General features: G+C 40.3%; 1 protein-coding gene across 1 annotated transcript in view; it reads right to left on the bottom strand.

Moving 5' to 3' along the window:
• Nucleotides 1-17,096, bottom strand: part of COMMD1 (copper metabolism domain containing 1) — a 200,753-nt gene extending 183,657 nt beyond the window's left edge. The window contains exon 1 of the mRNA XM_043468854.1: nt 16,880-17,096. Coding sequence (XP_043324789.1) covers nt 16,880-17,056 — 177 coding nt within the window. The 5' untranslated portion in view covers nt 17,057-17,096. The remainder of the gene's footprint in view (nt 1-16,879) is intronic.
• Between the last annotated feature and the right edge of the window lie 5,589 nt (nt 17,097-22,685).

Here is a 22,685-nt window from a genome sequence, read left to right as displayed (position 1 = left end):
TCCAGAAAAACATCTATTTCTGCTTTATTAACTATGCCAAAGCTTTTGACTGTGTAGATCACAACAAACTGTGGAAAATTCTGAGAGAGATAGGAATACCACCTGTCCTGCCTCTTGAGAAATCTGTATGCAGGTCAGAAAGCAACAGTTAGAACTGGACATGGAACAACAGACTGGTTCCAAAGAGGAAAAGGAGTACATCAAGGCTGTATATTGTCACCCTGCTTATTTAACTTATATGCAGAGTACATCATGAGAAGTGCTGGGCTGGAAGAAGCACAAGCTGGAATCGAGATTGCCAGGAGAAGTATCAGTAACCTCAGATATGCAGATGACACAACCCTTATGGCAGAAAGTGAAGAAGAACTAAAGAGCCTCTTGATGAAGATGAAAGAGAAGAGTGAAAAAGTTGGCTTAAAGCTCAACATTCAGAAAACTAAGATCATGGCATCCGGTCCCATTACTTCATGGCAAATAGATGAGGAAACAGTGGAAAGAGTGGCTGACTTTATTTTGGGGGGCTCCAAAATCACTGCAGATGGTGATTGCAGCCATGAAATTTAAAGACGCTTACTCCTTGGAAGAAAAGTTAAGACCAACCTAGACAGCATATTCGGAGAAGGCAATGGCAACCCACTCCAGTACTCTTGCCTGGAAAATCCCATGGACGGAGGAGCCTGGTAGGCTGCAGTCCATGGGGTCGCTAAGAGTCAGACACGACTGAGCGACTTCACTTTCACTTTTCACTTTCATGCATTGGAGAAGGAAATGGCAACCCACTCCAGTGTTCTTGCCTGGAGGATCCCAGGGACAGCGGAGCCTGGTGGGCTGCCATCTATTGGGTCGCACAGGGTCAGCCACGACTGAAGCGACTTAGCAGCAGCAGCAGCAGACAGCATATTAAAAAGCAGAGACATTCTTACACTGTTGGTGGGAATGCAAACTAGTACAGCCGCTAGGGAAAACAGTGTGGAGATTTCTTAAAAAACTGGAATTAGAACTGCCATATGACCCAGCAATCCCACTTCTGGGCATACACACCAAGGAAACCAGATCTGAAAGAGACACGTGCACCCCAATGTTCATCACAGCACTGTTTATAATAGCCAGGACATGGAAGCAACCTAGATGGCCATCAGCAGATGAATGGATAAGGAAGCTGTGGTACATATACACCATGGAATATTACTCAGCCGTTAAAAAGAATTCATTTGAATCAGTTCTAATGAGATGGATGAAACCGGAGCCCATTATACACAGTGAAGTAAGCCAGAAAGATAAAGACCAATACAGTATACTAATGCATATATACAGAATTTAGAAAGATGGTAACCATAACCCATATGCAAAACAGAAAAAGAGACACAGATGTACAGAACAGACTTTTAGACTCTGTGGGAGAAGGCGAGGGTGGGATGTTTCAAGAGAACAGCATTCAAACATGTATATTGTCTAGGGTGAAACAGATCACCAGCCCAGGCTGGATGCATGAGACAAGTGCTCGGGCCTGGTGCACTGGGAAGACCCAGAGGAATCGGGTGGAGAGGGAGGTGGGAGGGGGGATCGGGATGGGGAATACATGTAAATCCATGGCTGATTCATGTCAATGTATGACAAAAACCACTACAATACTGTAAAGTAATTAGCCTCCAACTAATAAAATAAATGGAAAAAAAATAAAATAAGTAAAATCAAAAAATAAAAAGCAGAGACATTACTTTGCCAACAAAGATCCATCTAGTCAAGGCTTCGGTTTTTCCAGTAGTCATGTATGGATGTGAGAGCTGAACTATAAAGAAAGCTGAGTGCCGAAGAACTGATGCTTTTGAACTGTGGTGTTGGAGAAGACTCTTGAGAGTCCCTTGGACAGCAAGGAGATCCAACCAGTCCATCCTAAAGGAGATCAGTTCTGAGTGTTCATTGGAAGGACTGACGCTGAAGCTGAAACTCCAATACTTTGGCCATCTGATTGGAAGAGCTGGCTCATTGGAGAAGACCCTGATGCTGGGAAAGATTGAGGGCAGGAGGAGAAGGGGATGATAGAGGATGAGATGGTTGGATGGCATCACCAACTCAATGGACATGAATTTGGGTAAACTCCAGGAGTTGGTGATGGACAGGGGGGCCTGGCGAGCTGAGGTTCATGGGGTTGCAAAGAGTTGGACATGACTGAGCAACTGAACTGAACTGAAATGATGTCAACGGATGATACTTGTATGTTTTTAGACATCTGAGTTCTATATTTTCTGTAAAGTTAAATAACATTTGCAATAAAAAGTATTAAGGAAAAACATATAGGTAGCTAATTGTTTGCAAAGCTGAAAATTAAATAAATGCAGCATCCTTCAGAAGACCTATCTGGGGGCGGTCCTAAGATGGCGCAGGAATAGGATGGGGAGACGACTTTCTCCCCCACAAATTCATCGAAAGAACATTTGAACGCTGAGCAAATTCCACAAAACAACTTCTGAATGCTGGAAGAGGACATCAGGCACCCAGATAGGCAGCCCATTGTCTTCGAAAGAGGTAGGACAAAATATAAAAGATAAAAAGAGAGACAAAAGAGGTAGGGACAGAGATCCGTCTGGGGAAGGGAGTCAAAAAAGAGAGAGGTTTCCAAACACCAGGAAACAGTCTCACCGGGGGGTCTGTGGCAAGTCTTGGAATCTCAGAGGGCAACCTAACCGGGAGGAAAAATAAGTAAATAATTAAAACCCAGAGATTATGTGCCTAACGGCAACTCCCAGCGGAGAAGCTGCACAGACGCTCGCATCCACCACTACCAAGCGGGGACTGGACAGGGAGGCGTGGGCTGCATCGCTTAGGGTAAGGACTGGCCTGAATGCCCCGAGGGCAATCTGAGGGAACTAACTTCAGATAGCAACCCAGACTGTGGGATAGGTATCCAGCGAAAAGCCCTAACCTGACAGAGCCAGGCCCGCTCACAGAACAAATGACTGAAAAGAGCTAGCCTGCTGCGGACTGGCCCATCCCCCACCGGAGACAGGCAGGCGAGGGCAGCCAGAGCCGGAAGAGGGCAATTGGGGCCCCAGAAAGGCATCCTCTACCAAACTGCAAGTAGGCTTCATAGCTAACCAAGACTTCTTGGGATTCTGGACGGTCGACATCCGCCGGTAGGGTCGCAGCCAGAGATCAGCTCCCCAGAAGAGACACACGGCACACCTGAGAAGGCACGCCCGTTGTACACCCAGAAAACCGAGGGGCTGGGATGGGAAGGCGATAAGACGCACCCCCCTACTGGGGGTGACCGCGATCACCAAGCACCTGGTCAACTGAGCTGCTCAGACCTGGGAAGGGCACAGAACGCAGGCCCAACCGAGTCTGCGCCTTTGTGGAGTACCCGAGAACCTGAAGCTGAGCGGCTCAGGCCTGGGAAGTGCACGCAACCCAGGGACCGCCTCAGACAGTTCCCGGCAGAGCAACCTGGAGCCCGAGCAGTGTAGACAGGGAAAGCCGTGAGCGGGGGCAAACCCAGTGCGGCTGAGACACTGCCAGTGCTCCCCACACACGCCAGTAACGTTTGTCTGCAGTGCTCCTCCCTCCCCGCAGCACGACTGAGCAAGTGAGCCTAAAAAAGTGACCACCACCGCCCCCTTGTGTCAGGGCGGAAATTAGACACTGAAGACACCAGCAAACAGAAGAAGCTAAAATACACAGAGGGAACTGCTTTGGAAGTGACAGGTGCAATAGATTAAAACCCTGAAGCTAGCACCGACTGCATAGGAAGGGGCCTACAGATCTTGAGAAGCATAAGCCGGATCAAGGAACTATCTGAAAATGAACTGACCCCACACTGTCCGCAACAACACCAGAGAAAGTCTTAGATATATTTTTACTATTATCATTTTTCAAATCAAAAAAAAATTTTATTGTTAAGTCCTCTATTACTCCTTTAATTTTCATTTTTATAACCTATTACCTTGCAAAAAAAAAAGACCCTATTTTTAAAGCAAACTTCATATACATATTTTATAATTTTTGTGACTTTGTTTTGTTTTTATTTTAATATTGTATTTTTGAGAATCTAACCTCCAAGTCTAAATTTTAATCTTTGCTTTTTGGTATTTGTTATCAATTTTGTACCTTTAAGAACCCAATCTTCAGTACCCATTTTTACTTAGGAGTGTGATTACCGGCGTGATTGCCCTCGCCCCCTTTTGACTCTCCTTTTTTTCCCCTAGGTCACCTCTATCTCCTCCCTCCCCCTTCTCATCTCTACCCAACTCTGTGAATCTCTTTGTGTGTTCTGGGCCGTGGAGAACACTTAGGGAACTGATTACTGGCTGGGTCTGTCTCTCTCCTTTTGATTCCCCCTTTTATCCTCCTGGCCATCTCTGTCTCCTTCCTCCTTCTTCTCTTCTCTGTGTAACTCCATGAACATCTCTGAGGGGTCCTGACTCTGGAGAGCATATAGGGAAGTGATTACTGGCTAGCTTGCTTTCTCCCCTCTTGATTCCCCCTCTTCTCCTCCTGGTCACTTCTATCTCCCTCCTCCTTTTCTCTTCTCCATGTAACTCTGCGTACCTCTCCAGGTGTCCCCCACTGTGGAGAAACTTTTCATCATTAACCTAGATGTTTTATCATCAGTGCTATATAGATGGAGAAGTCTTGAAGCTACTGTAAGAATGAGACTGAAAACCAGAGGCAGGAGGCTTAAGTCCAAAACCTGAGAACACCAGAGAACTCCTGACTCCAGGGAACATTAATTGATAAGAGCTCATCAAAAGCCTCCATACCTACACTGAAACCAAGCACTACAGAGCAAGACATACCAAGCAAATTCTCCAGCAACACAGGAACATAGACCTGAGTGTCAATATACAGGCTGCCCAAACTCACACCAAACCCACTGACATCTCAAAACTCACTACTGGACACTTCACTGCACTCCAGAAGGAAGAAATCCAGCTCCACCCACCAGAACACCGACACAAACTTCCCTAACCAGGACACCTTGACAAGCTGCCCGTCCAACCCCACCCACAGTGAGAAACCCCACAATAAAGAAGAACCACAAACTGCCAGAATATGGAAAGGCTACCCCAAACACAGCAACATAAACAAGACAGAAAGGGACAGAAATACTCAGCAGATAAAGGAACAGGATAAATGCCCACCAAGCCAAACAAAAGAGGAAGAGATAGGGGACTTACCTGATAAAGAATTCCAAATAATGATATGAAAATGATCCAAAATCTTGAAAACAAAATAGAGTTACAGATAAATAGCCTGGAGACAAAGATTGAGAAGATGCAAGAAATGTTTAACAAGGACCTAGAAGAAATAAAAAGAGTCAATATATAATGAATAATGCAATAAATGAGATCAAAAACACTGGAGGGAACCAACAGTAGAATAACGGAGGCAGAAGATAGGATAAGTGAGGTAGAAGCTAGAATGGCGGAAATAAACAAAGCAGAGAGGAAAATAGAAAAAAGAATCAAAAGAAATGAGGACAACCTCAGGGACCTCTGGGACAATGTTAAATGCCCCAACATCCAAATCATAGGAGTCCCAGAAGAAGACAAAAAGAAAGGCCATGAGAAAATACTTGAGGAGATAATAGTTGAAAACTCCCCTAAAATGGGGAAGGAAATAGTCACCCAAGTCTAAGAAACCCAGAGAGTCCCAAACAGGATAAACCCAAGGCGAAACATCCCAAGACACATATTAATCAAATTAACAAAGATCAAACACAAAGAACAAATATTAAAAGCAGCAAGATTAGAACAAATGACACAGAAGGGGATTACCATAAGGATAACAGCTGATCTTTCAATAGAAACTCTTCAGGCCAGAAGGGAATGGCAGGACATACTTAAAGTGATGAAAGAGAAAAACCTACAGCCCAGATTACTGTATCCAGCAAGGATCTCATGGAGAAATCAAAAGCTTTACAGATAAGCAAAAGCTGAGAGAATTCAGCACCACCAAACCAGCTCTCCAACAAATGCTAAAGGATCTTCTTTAGACAGGAAACACAGAAAGCATAAACTCAAACCCAAAACAACAAAGTAAATGGCAATGGGATCATACTTGTCAGTAATTACCTTAAATGTAAATGGGTTGAATGCTCTAACCAAAAGACAAAGACTGGCTGAATGGATACAAAAACAAGACCCTTATATATGTTGTCTACAAGAGACCCACCTCAAAACAAAGGACACATACAGACTCAAAGTGAAGGGCTGGAAAAGATATTCCACGCAAATAGAGACCAAAAGAAAGCAGGAGTAGCAATACTCATATCAGATAAAATAGACTGTAAAATAAAGGCTGTGAAGAGACAAAGAAGGACACTACATAATGATCAAAGGGTCAATCCAAGAAGATGTAACAATTATAAATATATATGCACCCAACACAGGAGCACCGCAATATGTAAGGCAAATGCTAACGAGTATGAAAGCGGAAATTGACAATAACACAGTAATAGTGGGAGACTTTGATACCCCACTCACACCCATGGATAGATCAACTAGACAGAAAATTAACAAGGAAACACAAACTTTAAATGATACAATAGACCAGTTAGACCTAATTGATATCTATAGGACATTTCACCCCAAAACAATGACTTTCACCTTTTTTCTCAAGTGCACATGGAACCTTCTCCACGATAGATCACATCCTGGGCCAAAAATCTAGCCTTGGTAAATTCAAAAAAATTGAAATCATTCCAAGCATCTTTTCTGACCACAATGCAGTAAGATTATATGTCAATTACAGGAGAAAAACTATTAAAAATTCCAACATAGAGAGGCTGAACAACACGCTGCTGAAAAACCAACAAATCACAGAAGATATAAAAAAAGAAATCAAAATATGCATAGAAATTAATGAAAATGAAAACACAACAACCCAAAACCTATGGGACACTGTAAAAGCAGTGCTAAGGGGAAGGTTCATAGCAATACAAGCTTACCTCAAGAAAAAAAAAAAAAAGTCCAATAAATAACCTAACTCTACAACCTAAAGCAACTAGAAAAGGAAGAAATGAAGGACCCCAGGGTTAGTAGAAAGAAAGAAATCTTAAAAATTAGGACAGAAAGAAATGCAAAAGAAACAAAAGAGACCATAGCAAAAATCAACAAAGTCAAAAGCTGGTTCTTTGAGAAGATAAATAAAATTGACAAACCATTAGCCAGACTCAACAAGAAACAAAGGGAGGAAAAATCAAATCAACAAAATTAGAAATGAAAATGGAGAAATCACAACAGACAACACAGAAATACAGAGGATCATGAGACTACTATCAGCAACTATATGCCAATAAAATGGACAACTTGGAAGAAATGGACAAATTCTTAGAAAAGTACAACTTTCCAAAACTGAACCAGGAAGAAATAGAAAATCTTAACAGACCCATCACAAGCACGGAAATTGAAACTGTAATCAGAAATCTTCCAGCACACAAAAGCCCAGGACCAGATGGCTTCACAGCTGAATTCTACCAAAAATTTAGAGAAGAGCTAACACCTATCCTACTCAAACTATTCCAGAAAATTGCAGAAGAAGGTAAACTTCCAAACTCATTCTATGAGGCCACCATCACCTGAACACCAAACCTGACAAAGATGCCACAAAAAAAGAAAACTGCAGGCCAATATCACTAATGAACATAGATGCAAAAATCCTTAACAAAATTCTAGCAAACAGAATCCAACAACATATTAAAAAGATCATACATCATGACCAAGTGGGCTTTATCCCAGGGATGCAAGGGTTCTTCAATATCCACAAATCAATCAATGTAATACACCACATTAACAAACTGAAAGATAAAAAAACATATGATTATCTCAATAGATGCAGAGAAAGCCTTTGACAAAATTCAACATCCATTTATGATAAAAACCCTCCAGAAAGCAGGAATAGAAGCAACATACCTCAACATAATAAAGCTATATATGACAAACCCACAGCAAACATTATCTTCAATGGTGAAAAATTGAAAGCATTTCCCCTAAAGTCAGGAACAAGACAAGGGTGCCCACTCTCACCACTACTATTCAACATAATTTTGGAAGTTTTGGCCACAGCAATCAGAGCAGAAAAAGAAATAAAAGGAATCCAGAGTGGAAAGAAGAAGTAAAACTCAATGTTTGCAGAGGACATGATCCTCTACATAGAAAACCCTAAAGACTCTATCAGAAAATTACTAGAGCTAATCAATGAATATAGTAAAGTTGCAGGATATAAAATTAACACACAGAAATCCCTTGCATTCCTATACACTGAGAAAACAGAAAGAGAAATTAAGGAAACAATACCATTCACCACTGCAATGAAAAGAATAAAATACTTAGGAATATATCTATCTAAAGAAAAAAAAAGACCTATATAGAGAAAACTATAAAACACTGATGAAAGAAATCAAAGAGGACACAAACAGATGGAGAAATATACCATGTTCATGGATTAGAAGAATCAATATTGTGAAAATGAGTATACTACCCAAAGCAATCTATAGATTCAATGCAAGCCCTATCAAGCTACCAACGGTATTTTTCAGAGAACTAGAACAAATAATTTCACAATTTGTTTGGAAATACAAAAAACCTCGAATAGCCAAAGCAATCTTGAGAAAGAAGAATGGAACTGGAGGAATCAACCTGCCTGTCTTTAGGCTCTACTACAAAGCCACAGTCCTCAAGACAGTATGGTACTGGCACAAAGACAGAAATATAGATCAATGGAACAAAATAGAAAGCTCAGAGATAAATCCACGCACCTATGGACACCTTATCTTCAACCAAGGAGGCAAGAATATACAATGGAGAAAAGACAATCTCTTTAACAAGTGGTGCTGGGAAAACTGGTCAACCACTTGTAAAAGAATGAAACTAGAACACTTTCTAACACCATACACAAAAATAAACTCCAAATGGATTAAAGATCTAAACGGAAGATCAGAAACTATAAAACTCCAAGAGGAAAACATAGGCAAAACACTCTCTGACATAAATCACAGCAGGATCCTCTATGACCCACCTCCCAGAATATCGGAAATAAAAGCAAAAATAAACAAATGGGACCTAAGTAAACTTAAAAGCTTTTGCACAATGAAGGAAACTATAAGCAAGGTGAAAAGACAGCCTTCAGCATGGGAGAAAATAATAGCAAATGAAGCAACTGACAAAGGATTAATCTCAAAAATATACAAGGAACTCCTGCAGCTCAATTCCAGAAAAATAAATGACCCAATCAAAAAGTGGGCCAAAGAACTAAACAAGACATTTCTCCAAAGAAGACATACAGATGGCTAACAAACACATGAAAAGATGGTCAACATCACTCATTATTAGAGAAATGCAAATCAAAATCACAATAAAGTACCATTTCACGCCAGTCAGAATGGCTGCTATCCAAAAGTCTACAAGCAATAAATGCTGGAGAGGGTGTGGAGAAAAGGGAACCCTCCTACACTGTTGGTGGGAATGCAAACTAGCACAGCCACTATGGAGAACAGTGTGGAGATTCCTTAAAAAACTGGAAATAGAACTGCCATATGACCCAGCAATCCCACTGCTGGGCATACACACCGAGGAATCCAAAACTGAAAGAGACACATGTACCCCAGTGTTCATCACTATAATATAATATAATATATATAATATAATATAATATAATAGCCAGGACATGGAAGCAACCTAGATGCCCATCAGCAGACAAATGGATAAGAAAGCTGTGGTACATATACACAATGGAATTTATTACTCGGCCATTAAAAAGAATTCATTTGAATCAGTTCTAATGAGGTGGATGAAATTGGAGCCTATTATACAGAGTGAAGTAAGCCAGAAAGATAAACACCAATACAGTATACTAACACATATATATGTAATTTAGAAAGATGGTAACAATAACCCTATATGCGAGACAGCAAGAGACACAGATGTATAGAACAGCCTTTTGGACTCTGTGGGAGAGGGTGAGGGTGGGATGATTTGGGAGAATGGCACTGAAACATGTATATTATCATAGTGAAATGGATTGCCAGTCCAGGTTCGATGCATGAGACAGGGTGCTCAGGGCTGGTGCACTGGGATGACCCAGAGGGATGGGATGGGGAGAGAGGAGGGAGGGAGGTTCAGGATGGGAAACACATGCACACCCATGGCGGATCCATGTCAATGTATGGCAAAACCACTACAATACTGTAAAGTAATTAGCCTCCAATTAAAATAAATAAATTAAAAAAAAAAAAGAAGACCTATCTCTATTATAAGACACACGAAAACTGTATTACCACAGGTCTTTCCTTTCCAGTCAACCTAGTTCTCAAAAAATTACAAATTTTCACAGCTTCAAGAGTAGAGACAAAAGCAGGGTTTTATGGATAAAAATATTTCTTAATCTTTTACTACTTTAAATCTTAATATGTTACTGATGTTATTTTCTTATATAAATGTAATCAGTTTTCATATATTGATGGTAAAACTTGACTCTTAAGCTTGCAACATTAATTTTTACATTTTATATTAATAAAACATAAATTTTACATCCTCTTAATATAAAAAACCCAAATTCAAATTATGTCTTACCAAGAACACATGCAGTACTACAGAATTATTAAAGCTTATTTCTCATTTACCACAAACTTCATGACCTAAAGAAGAGATTAGTGAAATTCCTCAAGAGTGCATAAGACCAAATAATCCCTATTTCTTAAATATTTCTATTTTAGATTTCTATCAAGTAACCAACAAATAGGGCTTTCCTGGTGGCTTAGTGGTATAAGAATCCACCTGCCAAGCAGGAGACAGAGATTTGATCCCTGAATCAGGAATATCCTCTGGAGAAGGAAATGACAACCCACTCCAGTATTCTTGCCTGGGAAATCCATGGACAGAAGAGCCTGGTGGGCTACAGTTCATAGGGTCGCAGAGAGTCGGACATAATTTAGCAACTAAATCAGCAGCAGCAACCAACGTATAATTTATATACAATATTGTTTCCAAGTATTAAACATGAATTTAGGAACAAATTCTGAGAAAGGAATCACCAAACTTTTTCTGTAAAGATTCAGGTAGTAAATATCTTAGGCTTTCAAGGCCACAAGATCTCTGCTACAACCACTCAACTCTACTATTACAGTGGTGAAAGCTGTTACAAACAAGATGTAAATGAATGAGCACATGGCCATGTTCCAGTAAAAATTTATTTATACAAATGGGCTGCAGGTCAGATTTGTCTCATGGGTCATAGTTTGCTGACCTCTGATTATAACCTTCCACAGTATGATTCCTTCCAGCTCTTCCCATACAGAAGTAACATAGGTTTTCTCTCTGTCATTACTATTTTAATGGCAATTTCCACATTTAAGCACTATCCATTCATTCACATATTCTACAGATTTTTACTAAATGCATACCATGTGCCAAAAACAGTTTTAGGTGTTAGTGATTTAAAAAAAGGGAAAAAGTAACAATAAAGTCCTGCCCTCTTAAAGCTTACATTCCAATAGGGAATATATAATTTCAGTTAGTAAGAAATATGAGAATTAAGTAAAGCAGGGCAAAAAGAGTAGGGGAAGAAGGGTGAGGCTCTTTGCATGGATCAGGGAAGACCTCACAGGAAATCACTTTTAACTAGAGAATGAATGAAGTAAATAAACAATCCAAATGAATATCTGGGGGAAAAGCACTGCAGGCATACGGACAATTACCTGCAAAGGTCCTAAACAGATTCAGAGAGCACCTAACAGGTTTAAAGACAAGGTTAGTGGGGCTGGAATAAGACAATGAGATCAGAGAAACTGGTAACAGTGAGATCACAGGAAACTACAGGCTACGGCAAAAAGGACTGGATCTTATTTTAAGCTCATGAATATGACACGGTTGAAAGCAGAGCAGTTAGTAGGTATGATGTATGTTTTAAAAAGATCACTGGTTTATTTGTCATATCTCAATAAATTTGGGGAGAAAACAAGGTTCACTGGTAGCTGTGCTGTAGGAGGTAGGTGGCAGACTGCAGGAGACAAAAGTGGAACAGCAAAGCCAAACCATAAACTGCTGCATGTATTTATAGATTTCTAAATAGGATTTAAACATATTTTTAATACAAATTATAGAGAAGATGAAAAGTGAGAGTGAAGTCACTCAGTCATGTCCAACTCTTTGCAACCCCATGAACTGTAGCCCACCAGGCTCCTCCATCCATGGAATTTTCCAGGCAAGAGTACTGGAGTGGGTTGCCATTTCCTTCTCCAGGGGATCTTCCTGACCCAGGGATCAAACCCAAGTCTCCCACATCAAAGGCAGTCGCTTTCACCATCTGAGACACCATAGAGAAGATAGTACAAAATAAATAAGCAATAAGGATAGATTGTACAGCCCAGGAAATTGTAGCCATTATTTTCTAATAACTTTAAATGGAGTATAATCTATAAAAATATTGAATCACTATGCTATACACCTGAAACTAATACACTGTAAATCAACTATACTTCAATTTAAAAAAAAAATGATACCAAGAAAGAGAAATGGCAAAATTAACTTTTGATTGACAATGTGAACACAGAATTATATCAACAATGTGTGTGTGTGTGTGTGTGTGTGTGTGTGCGTGCGCGCACACGCACGCACACACACTCAGTTGCATCTGACTCTTTGCAACCCCACAACTGTAGCCTGAGAAGCTCCTCTAACCATAGGATTTTCCTGGCAAGAACACTAGAATAGGTTGCCATTTCCTCCTCCAGGGGATCTTCCTGACCCAGAGACTGAACCTGTGTCAACTGCACCTCCTGCACCACAGGCAGATTCTTTACCACTAAACCACTGGGGAAGTCCTATATCAACAAAAGACAAAACAAAATTCAATAGAATTTTCACTAAAAATTTTTGTTTAATATGAAATTTTGGTGAGGAAATATAATAATATCTTCACCAACAGAGGGCAGTAGTGAATACAAAACATAAGTGTACAAACTGTGATCCAGCTTCATAGTTGAGATCTTTCTCCAGAATTCTAGTAAACTAGACTTGAGGAGCATCCCTGAGAGGTTAACAGCAGAAGCAAGAAACCGAGATTAAGCAAATACATATCTATGAGAAGTTTAAATTATAAATATGAGCAAAAAAAAAAAATTAGATAAAAATGGCAGAGTATATATATAGGATGTCATTTCCCTAACTAAATATACCAAACTCAATTCACTGATTTCACTGCTTCTCAGGAGATACCAAAAAATAAAACTAAAGCAAGTGAATAGTCAGCTTCATGTATCTACACATTGATGAAGGGTTTGCCCTTCTATCATCAACAGGCAAAGCTACAGAGGGTTAAGGTCCCAGCCAAGTAGGGTAGAAAAGCTCCAGTTCAAGTGGAAAACAGGAACCCGCACAAATGTGAGCAATCAGTACACTACACCTGGGCACAGAATGTGAAGTTTAGAGGGAAAGGCTACAGCTCAGGAAGCAGCTGAACTTGAAACATAGCCTATGAATAAATGAAGGCAGGCAGCTGGCAACAAGGAGACTATTAACATATACCCACTGCCTATTTCCTGCTGGGAGTTACACATCCCTTCCTTCCTTTCCTCCTACCTCTGCTATCCCTCTTCATTTTCACTCTCTTTATAGAACTTGATGCTCTATAGATCACTGAAAGGTATGGTACTACTCCATTTTTATCCTTGGTTTTTTTTCCCTGTTCAGATTCCTAGTTTTTTCTTTAGTATTTTTCCTCACTGCTTTTCTTCTAGCCTGCATGTTGAATTCAAGATTGTTGAGATTCCACAGACAGAAGAAAAAACTGTTTTGACCTCTGCAGTCATCATTATGTAAAAACGTATACCCTGCCCACTTCATAGTCATTAGTATAGCTACCGTCAAAAAATACACACAGACACACACAGAAAATAACAAGTGCTGATAAGGATGTGAAAAAATTGGAATTCTTGTACACTGTTGGTGGGAATGTAAAATGACACAGCTGCTGTTGAAAACAGGATGGCAGTTTCTCAAAAAATTAAAAATAGAATTACCATATGATCCAGCAATTCCACTTCTGGGTATATACCCAGAAAGCAGGGTCTCAAAGAGGTATTTGTACACCCATACTCACAGCAGCACTATTAACAACAGCTAAAGCAAGGAAGCAACCTAACTGTTCACTGAGAGATGAATGGATAAGCAAAATGTGGTGCATACTGATGCATACAATGGACTATTATTTAGTCTTTGAAAGGAAGGAATTTCTGACATACACCATAACATGGATGAACCTTAAAGATACCATGCTGGAATGAAATAATCCAGTCACAAAAAAAGTCAAAATACTATATATGATTCCACTTATATGTGACACTTAGAGTAGTCAAAATCATAAGGACATAAAGTAAAATGGAGGGCGCTGGTCAGAGAGTGAGATGTGATTTATATGGACTTATTGTTTAATGGGTAAGAGTTTCAGTTCTACAAGGTGAAGAGTTATAGATACAGATGGTTGTGATGGATGTACAACATTATCAGTATATTTAATACCAAAGAACTGTATACTTTGAAATGGTTAAAATGATAAATTTTATGTTTTGTGTTTTACCAAAATTTTTTTAATTGAAGGGGAAAAAAGTATAACCTGCTAAAAAGCAGGAATAAAGGTTAGTAGGAATAAAGAAATAAAGAGTAGTTTCACTTCTTTCTTGCCTCCTCAACCAATACTCCAAACTGGGTATGGCCATGCACTGGTCAAATTAGACTGTTCACCATTTCTTGAACCTGCTCTACAATTTCCTGCTCCACCTCTGCTATTTTCTTAGCCTAAATGCCCTATGTGGCTGCCCTTCATTGTAATCTAAAATACTCTATACTTTCTTCAAGAGCAACAAAAATGGCATCTCCAAGAAATTTGCCATAAAGAGTTAATATCTCTTTTCTGTCCATAGTAGTCTACTCAGACCTCTATTTCCAAATACATACAAATGCATCCTTGTATTTTTTTATACAAGGCTTTATATTAAAATAATCCATGTTTATTTGTGTATGTTCTCTTCTATTGCAGATGGACATTCCATCTCTGCTTGAAGCCTTTTTGTTTAAAATTCATATTTACTTTTTATGTTTTCATAAGAATTAGAGATGTTTATCCCTCAGTGGTGCTTACAAGGTAAATGAAGACTGGAACTTGATGTTATCTGGAGACCATAGTCTCCGCCCTAAATCAACCAATCAAAGGCGTTTTCCCTTCCTACCTCAAACCAATCAGCTGTGCAGAGGCTGTGCTGTGAAGCGCAGGCAAATCTTCAGTTCTACTCCCAATACCAAGAGTTCTGCTCCTCAATCCAGCCTCAGGCAGAGGACTGAGAATAGTGAGAGCAAGACCTAGATATTACATGGCAATGTATTTTAAAGAAAATAAAGGAGAGTTTCCATAATCTTCTTTCTCAATACACTTCAATACAGAAGATTCAAAATATCCCCCAATATTTCAAGATTGTAAAACACTGTGCTGTTCTTACTTTTCGGCCTTCAGTCCCTTATTCTCATTCCTTTATAAGCCTAGAAAACAGTTCAGAAATTCAGGTAAGATGTCAAATTCTCTAAGAAATCTTTTTTTATCACTTTAAGAGTAACATCTGATAGAAACAGAAGACATTCACTAGCGACTCATAACTAAAATTACTTAAAATGTCTAGAATCACATAAAAGATATTGCTCCTTACATTTCAATAAGACAATCCATTTACTTTCTGTTCAATAATTGCTTTGGTTTTCATTTTCCAGATTCAAATCCTATAAGCAAAAGCAGTTTTTAAAAAAAGAAACAAAACTGCCCTTTAAGGTTTCATAAGCAGTTGTGAAACACAGCAAGTGCAAAAGGATAACAAATGAAATTTCAACACTGATTTTAATCAGTGTAACCATTAGGCTAAATGCTTAGACTCCCAGATCCTGTTTCCCCATCTTTAAAATGGGGGTGTACCATATAAGGTATTTGCAAGAAACAAATTAAACAAAACAGAAAATGTCTAAAAGAATTCCCAACACATAGAAAGCCCAAAAAAATAAATTTCTACAAATTATCTCTTGAGTACACTTCATTACTAGATTCCATCCTATTGCTAGTTCTTAGTCTAATCCAGTACGGTCCAATAAGGTAGCCATTAGCCACATACGACTGTTGAACACTTGCAGTAGTGACTAGTCCAATTGACATGTGCTTTAAATGCAAAATATACACCAGATTTCAAAGACTTAATAAAAAAGCTAATATAAAACATTTCATTAATATTTTGTAAATTGATTACATGGGAAAAAATACTTTGGATAAATTGGGTTAAATATTAAAATTAGTTTCACGTTTTTCTTTTTACTTTTTTTTAATGCAGCTACTAGACATTGTAAAGTTGTTATGTTTGGCTCTCATTGCAATTCTACTGGGAAAGGCTGAGCTATGCTTTGACTTCAAGCTGATGAACATGCTCTCTTAACCGTACAGTAGACTGCTTGACCGGGGTTCCCCCGGGCTAATCCACCCCTTATCCCGGCAAACACTTGACCACTAACACTCTTGAACACTTCAACGGCCCAGGAAAACTGCTGGCTTGATCGCTCTTAATATTAAAAAGTATGGAGCGCAGAGATCTGCAGAGGCAACTCGAAATCGTGACCTACACAACAGAGAAGAGCCTGGAGACAGAACCCGAGTCTTCGGTGGGTGTCGGTCAGCACTGCCCTAAGAAAGTGCGAAGAGGCGACAGAGAGAGCGCCGGGGACCTGATGGAGCATAACAAGGAGCCCCTGGAGTGGAGGTCTGAGGAGGGAAGCCTTTCAGCTTTGGAGGGGACCAGTCGGAGGGCGGCGGGGAAGAGACTCGGCTCCGCAGCGCAGGCTGCAGGGAGAAGCGGTACCTTAAGAATCCCCTTCATCTTCGCCAAAAAGGGGCGAAACTCCTCAGGTGACACTTCCGGATACAGCTGGCTCCGCAGCAGCTCCTCCGTGATGCCCGGGTGCCCGTAGAAAGTGTCCTGAGCCAGCCCGCTCAACAGCCCACTCAGGGACTTGGAACCCTCAAGCTCAGCCGCCATGGTTAGCAGAGACCACGGTCCCCAACAGCTGAGCGCGACAGAGCTACGGCAGCCGAGATGGGCCTAAACTGCTGGACAAACGCGCGAGAGGAAAGTGGCGGCGGAGTGCCAGCAGAAGTCGCTGTTGGCAGCTCCCAGCTCTGCACCTGATGCGAAGAGCTGGCTCACTGTAAAAGACCCTAATGCTGGGAAAACTTGAGGGCAAGAGAAGGGGCGATAGAGGCTGAGACGGCTGGATGGCATCACTGACTCAATGGACATGAGTTTGAACAAACTCAGGGAGATAGTGATGGACAGAGAAGCCTGGCGTGCTGCAGTCCATGGGATCGCAGAGAGTCGGACAGGTCGGAGCGACTGAACAATAACAAGCTCTGCAAAACACAACCCTTACGGGTTTGCCAGTGCGGAGCTATCAATTCACTAGGTTGCAGACCCCTCATTTTGCTTCTGCTGATTTCCCTCTTCAACCCCAGGGCCTACTCAAAGAGGAAATTACTCGGTGAAGATTGCTTTAGATGAGTAGCATGCTATGCGGGTGGCGGTTTAAGTTTTGGATGGCTGTTTCGCCCTCCAGGCTTTGCCGGTCCTTTAACTGAATAGGATCTATCACTCAAATCTGATCTCTGCCTAATCCTTACCTGTGTATATTTTGTCCCCGAAAATTTGACCCTACCTTGATAATATGTCTGCTTGGGTTGTTAACTGCCTTTTTACATACATGGTCTTGTCTTTCCAGGTAGCTTAGTGCCTCTTAGTCAATGTTCCTTTTTATAACAAATATTTTGTAAACACTTTCTTTACTAGCCTGAAATAAATTGCATAGATAATATAACTTCCTGCCCATATAATTTCTAAAAATCAATGTATTATTCACCAATAAAAAAGGATGAGTTACAGGACTTCCCTGCTGGTCCAGTAACTAAGACTCTGGGTTCCCAATGCAGGGACCCTTGGTTCAATCCCTGGTTGGGAAACTAGATTCCACATGCTGCAATTAAAGAGTCCATATGTCACCACAAAAGATCCTGAATGCCACAAAGATTGAAGATCCTGTGCAGCAAAATAAATAAAAATAAATGGAGCAATGGGGACTCAGACATAGAGAACAGACTTATGGACCCGGTCAGGGGAGATGAAGGAGAGGGTGGGATGTATATAGAGAGTAACATGGAAGCATACATTACCATAGGTTAAATAAATAGCCAATAGGAATTTGCTGCATGACTCACAGAACTCAAACCTGGGCTCTGTAATAACCTAGAGGGGTGGGATGGGGAGTGGGGTGGGAGGGAGGTTCAAAAGGGAGGGGACATATGCATGCTGTGCTATGCTTAGTCACTCAGTTGTGTCCAACTCTTTGGGACCCCATAGACTGTAGCCCGCCAGGTTCCTCTGTCTATGGGATTCTCCAGGTAAGAATAATGGAGTGGGTTGCCATGCCCTCCTCCAGGGGATCTTCCCAACCCAGGGATCAAACCCAGGTCTCCCGCATTGCAGGCAGATTCTCTACTATCTGAGCCACCAGGGAAGCCCCAAACATATGTATACCTATGGCTGATTCATTCAATGTTTGGCAGAAACCAACACAACACTGTAAAGCAATTATCCTTCAATTAAAAATAAATAAATTTTTTAGAATGAGTTACCAATACATGCTGCAACATAGATGAGCCTTAAAAGAATGCTAAGTGAAAGAAGACAACCACAAAAAGCCAGATATTGTACAATCCTGTTTGTATGAAATGTACAGAACAGGTAGAAACATAGAGACAGAAAGAAGATGAACTAGAGGAGTAGGGAATGAGGAATGACTGTAAGTGGGTTTCTTTTGGGGATGATGAAAGCATTCTAGAATTAGTGGCTATCATTGTACAACTTCGTGAATATACTAAACTCACTGAATTGTAACTTTAAAAGAATATGAACTTCAACAGTATGTGAATTACACCTCAACTTAAAATCAATGACTTAACCATAATTTAGGACAAAAATAAAATAAAAGGAAAATAAGTTATAATACATGCATTTCAATGTATAATTTTTAGATTTCAGGCTCAGACAATAACAAAGAGGTAGGTTTTTCACCTATATGAATGTCCCTTGCATGGCAAGATATTTTGTATTCCCAGTGCCTATCTGGCCTGGGCCATTCTTCCCCTTCCATAATTGGGACAGTTGAAATACCCGTTTCAAAGTAGTGTCATCTTGTTGAGAATCACTGGTCTAGACTACTTTAATATCTACCCATCATTTACCTGAAATCAAGAGGTATTCTTTGTACTAGAAAAGATGTAAGGTATTTCTTTCTCTAAAGGAATTAATTTTCTAAAAAGCAAATTCAGAGATGCTTTCACAACTCAAAGAAAAGCAAATCTAGAAATAAACTATACATTCTGTTAAGTGTGCCTGCAGGAGTTGCAGAGACTGGTCCGTGTAGGGAAAAAGTAATATAAGGGTAGTAAGTGGATAAAAAGCACTGTTAAGCACATGACTTTCAAATGACCCAACAGAAAAGATGTAACCATTTATTTCCATGAAAGCTTACTAACACTAATACTATTCTTTATAATCTTTGCCATCTGATACATGAGAAATATTATCTTATTGTTTTAATATGCATTTCTTAAATTTTGAGAGTGAATGTTTTTTAATCTATATAATTGACAATATAACATCATTTCAAACATACAACATAATGATTCTATATCTATATGTACTGTAAATGATCAGTACCGTAAGTCGATTTAACATCCATCACCACACAGCTGCATTTTTTTTTTCCTTGTGATGAGCATTTTTAAAATTAACTCTCTTAGCAATTCTTGGGAATTCCCTAGCAATCCAACGGTTAGGACTCACTTTTGTGGCCAAGGGCCTGTGTTCAATCCCTGGTCAGGGAACTAAGATCCCACAAGCCTCACAGTTCAGCCATTAAAAAAAAATTACAGTATCACTAACTATAACTACATGTTGTACATGACATCCCCAGGACTTATTTTTTAATTTATTTTTGACTGCATTGGGTCTTTGGGGCTGTGTGCAGGCTTTCTCTAGTTGTGGCGAATGGAGGCTACGCTTCCCTGTGGAGTGCAGGCTTCTCATTGCGGTGGCTTCCCTTGTTGCAGAGCACAGGCTCCAGGCATGCGGTCTTCAGTAGTCACAGCACGTGGGCTCGAAAGCGCGAGCTCAATATTTGTGGTGCATGGACTTAGCTGCCCTGTGGCATGTGGACTCTTCCGGGACCAGGAATGGAACCCGTGTCCCCTCATTGGCAGGCAGATTCTTATCCACTGTACCACCAGGAAAGTCCAGGACTTATGCATTTTAAAAATGGAAGTTTGTACTTTTTGAACTGTTAAAAAAAATTCAACTTGGTAAATTTTAAAGATCTTGTTACTTTATTTAATAATTCATGAACAGGGGAGCATCCAATCTAAGCTAGAACGGTGCTCAAAGGAGCTGTACAAAAATGAAAGATTTTTATAGGCAAAAAATAGGGAGTGAGAACAAGAAGTTATACCTCAAAACAAAAATCAGGTTGGTTATTACAAGGTCATTTTCCTTTAGGGGATGTCAGGGATCTATCAGACAGATTACCTAACTAGTGCGGATTAGGCGATTCCTGACTGACTGGTTTAAGATTCCATTTCTTGAGAGCTGGAACAGTAATTCTCAGTTTGGTGGTGTGGAGTTTGTTTAGCATAAGTGACTACATTTGAGTCCTGCTGTCTTGTTTTAAACGACAACCTTTATGTGAGGACTTTTTATATATAGTGATTGACTGCTTGTATTTCTTCCCATTTCCTTGTCTATCTTCTATAGAGGTTTCTTTCACTTCAGTGATTTCCACATGCTCTTTATACATTAGTAACACTAACGCTTGTTACTTATATTGCAACATGTTCCTTGGGTTTATAGAGTTGAATCTATCAACCTGCCTAGAAAAATCCAGAAAGTTAGTCAACAAAATGGTTATGAAGTATATCTCTGAGGAAATGGCTTTTATTTGCTTTTTCTGCTAACCTGATTTTTCTAAATGTCTACAGTGTACGAAGCAGAAGATATTAAGAAGAGGTGGCAAGAATACATAGAAGAACTGTACAAAAAAGATCTTCATGACCCAGATAATCACGATGGTGTGATCACTCACCTAGAGCCAGACATCCTGGAATGCGAAGTCAAGTGGGCCTTAGGAAGCATCACTATGAACAAAGCTAGTGGAGGATATGGAATTCCAGTTGAGCTATTACAAAGCCTAAAAGATGATGCTGTGAAAGTGCTGCACTCAATATGTCAGCAAATTTGGAAAACTCAGCAGTGGCCACAGGACTGGAAAAGGTCAGTTTTCATTCCAATCCCTAAGAAAGGCAATGCCAAAAAATGTTCAAACTACTGCACAATTGTACTCATCTCACATGCTAGTAAAGTAGTGCTCAAAATTCTCCAAGGCAAGCTTCAGCAATATGTGAACCGTGAAATTCCAGATGTTCAAGCTGGTTTTAGAAAAGGCAGAGGAACCAGAGATCAAATTGCCAACATCTGTTGGACCATTGAAAAAGCAAGAGAGCTCCAGAAAAACATCTATTTCTGCTTTATTGACTATGCCAAAGCCTTTGACTGTGTGGACCACAACAAACTGTGGAAAATTCTGAAGGAGATGGGAATACCAGACCACCCAACCTGCCTCTTGAGAAACCTGTATGCAGGTCAGGAAGCAACAGTTAGAACTGGACATGGAACAACAGACTGGTTCCAAAGAAGAAAAGGAGTACGACAAGGCAGTGTATTGTCACCTTGCTTATTTAACTTATACGCAGATACATCATGAGAAATGCTGAGCTGGATGAAGCACAAGCTAGAATCGAGATCACCAGGAGAAGTATCAATAACCTCAAATATGGGGATGACACCACCCTTATGGCAGAAAGTGAAGAAGAACTAAAGAACCTCTTGATGAAGGTGAAAGAGAAGAGTGAAAAAGTTGGCTCAACATTCAGAAAACTAAGATCATGGCATCCGGTCCCATCATTTCATGGAAAATAGATGGGGAAATAGTGGAAAATGTGCCTGAAATTAACAGGATTGAAACAATCCTGTTTCATTACTGAAACAGCAATGAAATTAAAAGAAGCTTACTCCTTGGAAGGAAAGTTATGACCAACCTAGACAGCATATTAAAAAGCAGAGACATTACTTTGCCAACAAAGGTCTGTCTAGTCAAGGCTATGATTTTTCCAGTAGTCATGTATGGATGTGAGAGTTGGACTGCAAAGGAAGGAAGCTGAGTGCAGAAGAATTGATGCTTTTGAACTGTGGTGTTGGAGAAGACTCTTGAGGGTCCCTTAGACTGCAAGGAGATTCAACCAGTCCATCGTAAAGGAGATCAGTCCTGGGCGTTCATTGGAAGGACTGATGTTGAAGCTGAAACTCCAATACTTTGGCCACCTGATGCGAAGAGTTGACTCATTTGAAAAGACCCTGATGCTGGGAAAGATTGAAGGGACGAGACAGGCTTCTCAGTACATGGAAGGAGGAGGGGAAGGTGACAACAGAGGATGAGATGGTTGGATGGCATCACCGACACAATGGACATGGGTTTGGGTGGACTCTGGGAGTTGGTGATGGACAG

Source organism: Cervus canadensis, chromosome 5 (assembly GCF_019320065.1).
Source record: "Cervus canadensis isolate Bull #8, Minnesota chromosome 5, ASM1932006v1, whole genome shotgun sequence".
In the NCBI taxonomy this organism is placed as follows: Eukaryota; Metazoa; Chordata; class Mammalia; order Artiodactyla; family Cervidae; genus Cervus; species Cervus canadensis.
Note: the sequence above shows the minus strand (reverse complement) of the source record. Positions and strands in the feature narration are given on the sequence as shown.